General features: G+C 26.8%; 1 protein-coding gene across 1 annotated transcript; it reads right to left on the minus strand.

Annotated features, from left to right (window-relative positions):
• Nucleotides 1–7,619: 7,619 nt before the first annotated feature.
• On the minus strand, nt 7,620–8,034 carry LOC119682151 (histone H4-like). Its single transcript, XM_038095516.1, has one exon. It carries the CDS (start codon nt 7,996–7,998, stop codon nt 7,687–7,689), a length of 312 nt encoding a protein of 103 aa, XP_037951444.1. The 5' UTR covers nt 7,999–8,034; the 3' UTR covers nt 7,620–7,686.
• Between the last annotated feature and the right edge of the window lie 490 nt (nt 8,035–8,524).

An 8,524-nucleotide genomic window follows, 5' to 3' on the forward strand; every position in this document is an offset into this window, starting at 1 on the left:
ATTAAAATACACTCTTCTCGGCGCTTCGTATACTCGCAGTTAACTACGGGGGATGAAATTGCTCACGCACTAAATATTATGACAATAGAAGCGATACACGATAGCGCTTGATTCTTGATTGAATTTCACAGTTTTAACAAAAAGTACTTACTTACTATTTAAGGGACAACGCGTTTGAAGCGTTTACCCGATCGAACGCTTGCAGAGTGGTGTGTCCCGACTAAATGTGTCTTGAATTATTTAATGTTTTCGCACTTTTTTCATGTGCACAAAGTTAAGTAGAACAATGGTTTTTATTTTACACTATGTAATCCGTTTAACATAATAGGATAAAATATGTTGTATCCAAATTGGATTCTATTGGATTTGAATTATAATTACCCGCACTTGAAAATAACGTAATAACGTATCAGGACGCAAGCAACAAAATCATCGTGCTAATCGATCGTCGTCGATAACCAACAATTAACTCGTCGTCGAATTTTTATGCATGATATTTAAGATTTTATTTATATATGTATAAGACGAGCTCTTTTTTTGTCTGTTACCTTGTCAAGTGACAGCAGAAATTTCCTTCTCGAAAAACCAACTCAAGTTAACCAACTTAAGTAATATATTCTTATTCTTTTAAAACTAACAATAGTACATTATAATACCGGTTGTAACTATTTTTTTATTTATTGCAACTAATATTTAATTGTAATTTATTATTGTTGAATGATTTTTTATAATAATCGATATCAAGCGCGAATTTATTTCCGGTAATCGAAGTTCTTTACGTTCTCACTCTAAGATTAGGCACTATTAATTTGAATAATGTTGTAACATATTGCTAAAATAAGTAAAAACGCATATATGAAGTACAAAAAATGTAAATCTATTCTTAAATTTTTTTAACAAATTAAAATTGTTAATTTGAATGTATTTATAAACTTCTTTTCAATTGTTATTATTTTATGTTTTTATTTATATAAATTCACCAATTGAATTATTAAAAAATTTATAAAAACAACAAAATTGAAAAATTTAAGCAATTTTATTTCTAATTGCTGGAGGAGTATAGACGTATTGCAAAAAGGTTTTTAATGAAAAATATGGTAAAATAGGATATCAATATGTAAACGTCAAAACATCAACCGATATCTGTACAGATTTGTATGAACTGTATGATACCTACATTTATAGATATTTCTTTGATCTATTTATTTATTGATTTATTTAAAATTACTGTAACATATATTCATCCAAATATTTTATGCATTTTAAATCTAAATCTATTGTTAAATCTAAAAAATTATAAATTTATAAATAAAGTATAATAAGTATTGTAATATACAATTAAATATGTATTTTGTTTTTAATTTATTTCTTATAGGATTGGCATTGTCAAGTATTGTTATCAAGCAAAAAGCTTTTTGCTATTTTGGGTAAATATTGACAAATTTCAAAGCTGAAGTACGTAGTGTTTTTCGTCAAAGTACGGTGAAGTATTTTGTATGCAAAATTCAAAAGCAGTGTATCGACTAGTTACTATATTCATATCAAACCACATTGCTTTTGTTTTTCTAATTCATTATTGGCTATTTAGAATTTGATCATGCATATAGATATCTCAAAACTATTGTTATATTTGTGCAATACTTTTATTAATAATCATAAAATCACTAATGAAGCCTTTTAGAATTTTATTAAAATTATTTTTAATAAAATAATTTTTTGTAACAAATTTTATTTTATTACTATTGTCATATTTCTACAGTACTATAAATTAACTATAAATTCAGAAATTGTGCTGGTTTAAATTTTTTAATACATACAAATAAAAATAAAAAACTATTGTAAAAAGTATATATTTTATTTGTCAAGAATATTTGTCATCTTGACAATTTATCAAGAAAAGAACTTTTTATTTATGACATAGAATAATTGTCAATATTTGACAAATTTGTCAAGTTCACGGAATAGGTCCGTTAATGTATTTGCTCAATATAAAATCAAGGTTTGCGTTGCGGCGAATAGTGGTGCCAAACTTCGTTACTTTTGCGTATTTGTAATTACCCGTTACTTTTCGAGTATGTATTCGTTACACAGTATTCGTTACTGCCGTTTTGTTACTGTGCTTTCGCTACTGAAGTGTAAATGCTTTTTTTCGGTAATAAAAGAAATTTTTAAAAGCATATATATTAATTATAATACATTTTAGATTTAATAAATTAGAGTAATTATATAAATGAATTGTTTGATTCCGTTTTTTTTTTGCGTTTAAAACCTCCTACTGGTTTCAAATGAATCCAAATTTCACTTTTTTTATATTAACGTTTTTAAACATTTTTAATGCATTTGATAGCGAATAAAAATTTTGTTCAAAATAAAGTTGTTATTATTATACCGCGAAAACAATTGCTTAAAAGTAATCGTTACCAAGTAAGTACTCGAAAGAGTAGTTATAACAAATACTACTCATTGGTAAAATGAGTAAAAGTAACGAATACAATAAAAAGTTTGTATTCGTTACTCCGGTATTTTTTGAGTAACGAATACAAAGTAACGGATAATTACATATTTGGTACTACTAGCGGCGAACAGAATACATTGTTTGGAAGGCTTAAATATAATTAATCTTGCTAATGTTTTTTTATTATTATTATTTTCCATTGGTTTATTTATTGAATCTTTATAGAAATTGACAAAAATTGTAAATCTTGTAAATGACAGTACAAATGAATTAGAATTACGAAGTTTATATGACATCCATTTCATAGAATAGATATCCCATGAGTTGCTTTCAGTATAATGAGCTCGCTGTATATAGTAATGTATCCTTAGCGATGTAGTATAATATATCGCTAAACAAACATATCTAGTTGTCTTTTTCTATATAATTTGGGTTATATCTTTATTGCATACATACAACATCGGTACAAATGGACGCAATCTTATTTAAAGGCTTGGGCCTAATGCGAAGTAAAATAACTAACACCGTTAGTTGTTATAAGAAGTGAGTCTATATTAATTGGGTCTAATATTTCGTCATCCTAGAATGCAAATCATACAAATTTGAATGGATTTAAATTATTTATATGGTCATTTGATATTTATATTTATTTATAGTGTCTGGTATATGGATTGCAAAGCTTAAATAATCAAATTAGGTGTGACTTGTGAAACCTATAATATAAAAGAAAGGTGTGTATATTCTTATTTTTTATTTATAGTAGATACCGAAAAAGTCTTAAATAAACATTATCTCTTAAAAATCTATATTGTTAACAAGTAACAATGCATTATGCTAATAATTTGATAATATAATACTTTAATCAATAGATGTGCAAAATGGAAAAATACTCAACAAATTTTAATTTGATTTGATTTTTTTTGGAAAAGAGTCAAATAAGGGCATAAAAATTTATTTATACTTTACTAAATTGAAATATTTTGTTTCAGTTTAAAATAGTGATTGTTTAGTCAATAATGATTTTTATATTCAAATAGAAGTTCTTAACAGTTTCTTTTTTAAACTCTAAACCAAAGGATACCATTCATTTAAATCTAATTAAATATCAGCTACACTCTTTAATACTCGTAGTAAAATACAATGTATGCATTTACATATATATATTTTCTTATAATAAAATTTTATTAAATTAAAAATTCATTTAAATTCAATTGGATTGTCCAAAATATCCCGAAGTCTCTTTAATAACTTTCGTTCCCTGCAATTTTAAATTAAAAATATACTTAAGAAATAGTTTTAACTCAAGTAATTCTAGTTAAAAAAATCACAATACATACTGTATTTACATCAAAGAATCCCTTACTTGGTATTCTTCGATTTACATGTATGGTATATATTTATTTACCTATATTCAAAATTTATGTAAAAGTTTTAAATTAAAAATATTTTTACAATAAAATATAAGTTATATACAGTTTCAACTTTTTACAAATATTAAAATTTACCAAAATCCTTTCGCTTTTCTAAAGCTGATTATTTGATTATAATGATTAAACACTAACTTTGCTGTTATTTAGTCACGTACTCAAAAATCAAATTTGTAGAATTTATCCTCGAACCACAATGAACTTGTGTTTAGAAATAAGATAACATTTCAGGGCCCTATTGCACCAACACTTTCACTTTGCACTTTGCAAAACTTATGAGTGCCTTTTTTTTTGCAAAGTAAAAGTGAAAAGCGTTGCACCAAAGACTTAAGATAATTTATTATGCACTTTGCAAATAAAGATTTTATTGCAGAGTTTTCACATAAAATGCAAAGTAAAGCGTTGTTTGTTTGATATTTTGATGCTATGAATACATGATTTATGCAGGTCATCTGAAACCAAAAGAGGCGGCGTTAGGTATTGGTAACATTTATTTGCAACTTATTTTTTAAGTTTTATTTTATGTTCTATTTCAGCTGGAATAGATACAAGGAACAAGAAAAAAGCTGAATCAAAAGTAGATAAATGTAAGTCTGATGATGATTCTCAAGTGGAAAAGATTAATTCAAAAAACAACAAAGGTGAACAAGCATGTCTTAATTGGATGTTAGATTTGAAATTCAAAAACGAACAAGTGCGTCTCTAAATACCAGAGAATCCACTTTTATGGATGTGCAACGAGTGAAGCATTGGTTCCAATGGGCTGTCCGTCAGTTTAACTTGGTTGGAAATTTAATACCTATAAATATTTACTTTATACACATATAATAAATTATTTCTTAAAACATATTAAGAGCGGTTTTAAGATGTCTGAGTGGATGTTAGAAATTAAAGAGGTATGCAAGTTAACACATGAAGAATTTTGTACTAAAATATTGAAAGATCCTGGCAATATTTCCTAGATGCATATACAATTGTTGAAAGAATGTAAACTCGTTGCAATGGTGTATCTGCTAGCAATCGGCCTAAAGGAGTTAAAAATTATGCGAAAGACTTCAACATTATTTCAACCCAAAACAAACAGTAAGTTAAGATTTATTTAACCTAATATATCGAAAGAACAAAATTAGTTTTAAAGAAGGAGACTATAATAAAGATTTTTTAACAACATGTTAATTTCAATTTAATACTTTGCTATAATTAAATGTTAGGTAAAAAAAAATAACATGCTAAATTTTAATGAATTGATCATTAGAACCCCGATCATTAACCTTATTCAGATCTACAGAGACAGTAGAAACCATTCAATCTACTTTGTCAGCGTGTATTGTTAAATATAATCAACAAAACTTTTGTACTATAAAGTTAAGATTAATTTAATATAATAAAAATTTGTTCGAAAGCTGTAGCTTTTCTTTTAATTAAAGTCAATTTTTAATAAGATTACTACTAGAAATAGTAAGATTTACATTATCTCTAGCTAGGAGTTTTTGTAAGAGGTTTATTAGTTTACAATGCCAGGTCTGTTATAATTTTAGGTATAATCATTTTGTGTTGTAATCTTAGATGAAAATTCCGAATTTATTGAGAACTGGCTTACTTCCTTTACAATGTTCTGAAAACCATATCTTAGTTAATTATATGCTTAGTTAGATTATGTGTAACTATATCGACGCACACTTTTCTTAAACCAGTAGTTACTTTACAGTTTCTTTAAGTACTAGTTACCTTAAATATCTGTGTATTTACTATCTATACAATATATAGTTTTTAATTTATACTTAGTTGGCTTGTGGCATAAATAAATATGTGTCCAACGAATATAGATCTTACTTTTAATTGTTTTTATCATGAATTTCAAACGACCTGCTTTTGATTTCTTTTTGAGAGCGATGTGCAGCACTCGGTCAATTGAAAATATAAATAGTTCCGGGTTGTTTACCTAAATATTGCATATTTGAATAAATATCAAACTATGTACTTTCAAATTATGTTTTGAAGACGATCTCGGAATCATAGGGATAATTTAATAAAAATATAAAAGGATATAAATATAATTATTTTTAAAAATATATTAAATGATAATTGACAATTTACAGTTTTTTTTTCTTATTCACTTATCAGAACTTATGACATGCTCTTCGTTTAAATAAAATCATAATCAACATTTCAATAAAATCACTAATATTATATATGTCTACATATCGATTAAAGATGTTCAAACATTCTTCTTATAGTATCGCAATAGATTTTTATTAAAGAGCATTCAGATTGATGTTTATCTTAATGTAATTAAAATACAATTTTCACTTTAATATTTTCAGATGTAGACCATATAAACAATTCAACTTTGCAAAAGAAGGCAATTGTTGCATACTTTGGTTCATTCCGGAAAAAGTGAACTGATCTTAAGTGAATTGAACTGATAAATATTATACAATCGGTGAGACTGAAGATGAATTGGAACTTATCAATTCGGAACGTATAACACTTTTATGGGGCGACCACAAAAATAAATCTTCCATGAAATACATTGTGATTATAATGTGGTTATATGTTATCAAAAATTAACGGAAATTAGTTTTATTATAAGTTTGATTATGACTTAAAATAATATCTGAGCTATAATGCATCAGAGCAGCCTACACTGATAAATAAAAGCACCTCACCTTCAATACTTCTTCATAAATTAATTGAAAATGTCTAAGATGATGATGTAATAATAAAAGAAGAGTCGTATTATTTTCTAAAAAAGAAAACAATGTTGGAAAATACTTAGTAATGTTAACGTTTAAGTTCATTTTTATAGCTTAAAATATTGTTTAAAATAATTTGAAATGTTTTTGACGCCATTCCGATTTCCCGAGAACGCTAATTTAACAACAAATATTTTTGAAGCCTTATTTATTTATAACATAATGGAAATGGTTACTCAATTATTTAATTATTATAGTAATTACCATAAAATATTATATATCAAAATATGTCATTTATTTGATGAAATACTCACTTGTATATATATATATATATATTTTATTCACTTAATTTCAGTTTTAAATTCTATTTTAAATAAATAAATATTATTATATAATGCTTCTAATTACACTTGTTAATTTATCACTAACACACCACACTCGGTACTCACTTATAAGACGCTGCAAATTACTTAAAGATAACTTTAAAATATTCTAATTTATTTCAATAACAAGTTCTTTTATTTCTTTTCTTTATATAATATTGTTATAATTCACTTAATTCATATACGAATTTTTTTCACTTTCATTTTCCCCGCAATCATTTTGCTTGTTGAACACTTGGATTTGGATTAAGATTAAGATTCAGATTCAGTGTGAGATTTGAATTCACTAAAACCACCTCTTAGGAATGAATGGAGAAAATTTTCACACCATTGTGTGGAAACTTCAAACTGCAATATCTAACAGTCCGCAAATTACTCATATACGTCAGTTCTATTTATCTTATTCTATAAAAAAATTGAATGAGAATTATAATTAAGCCCGTAAGAAGCTAGTCCACATATATACTGCTAATGTAACAAAGAAATTGAGAATTATAATAATAAATATTTTGTACTTTGTTAAACTGATCATTTTAATTATAAATTATACTCGACAGACATCAATCGATCAGGCAAATAATAAATTTTATTTTTTTATAATTTTAGAAAAATACCAACACATATATATGTAAATTTATCTCTTTAAGTGTAAGATTATTTGGGTCCTGAAAAGGACCATTGGGCAATATATTATTGCATTATTAAATCAATAATTGATTATTTGCTTAACCTCCAAAACCGTATAAGGTACGGCCTTGTATCTTTAAAGCATATACGACATCCATGGCTGTAACAGTCTTCCTTTTGGCATGTTCTGTATATGTAACAGCATCACGGATCACATTTTCCAAAAATACTTTCAATACTCCCCGAGTTTCTTCATAAATCAAACCAGAAATACGCTTAACTCCGCCTCGGCGAGCTAAACGTCTGATAGCTGGTTTCGTAATACCTTGGATGTTATCACGAAGAACTTTGCGGTGACGCTTAGCACCACCTTTTCCTAATCCTTTGCCACCTTTACCACGACCAGTCATTTTGTATTTAAATTTTTATAGATATGGTAGAACCGTTCGAATTCAAATTCAAACAATAAATGAAGTGACGAGGATGATTGACGACTATTTATAGAAAATATAAGCACTACGAAAGATATGAAAAATATTGGGTAAAACAAAACAAAACAAAAAGAATAAGCAATATGAGAAACAATGAATGTTAAAACATGTGAATAGTTGAAACAGAACATCCAGGTATGATGAGAAAATTGAGCAGCAAACCATCAATCCAATGTTATAAGAAAACTGGTTCGCGAATTCAAAAACCATAAATGGAACGAATTTCTAACGAGCTTTGAAACTGGTGATAAAGCCTTCTGGAATATCAGCAAATATTTCAGACTGAAAAACAAGATTCAAATTCCACCAATACACGGTCCCAATGGGCTCAAATTCGCTGATGAGGATAAAGCCGAAGAATTTGCAAACTCCCTCGAGTCACAATTCTTAGATAACCATGACATTTCTGATGATGTAGACGAAGAAGAATTAATTGGAGAAAGAG

The sequence above is a fragment of the Teleopsis dalmanni genome, chromosome 2 (genome assembly GCF_002237135.1).
Source record: "Teleopsis dalmanni isolate 2A chromosome 2, ASM223713v2, whole genome shotgun sequence".
NCBI lineage: Eukaryota > Metazoa > Arthropoda > Insecta > Diptera > Diopsidae > Teleopsis > Teleopsis dalmanni.

Excerpts from the sequence above, each read along its gene's own strand:
- LOC119682151 (XM_038095516.1), bottom strand. The coding sequence starts at position 7,998 with ATGACTGGTCGTGGTAAAGGTGGCAAAGGATTAGGAAAAGGTGGTGCT.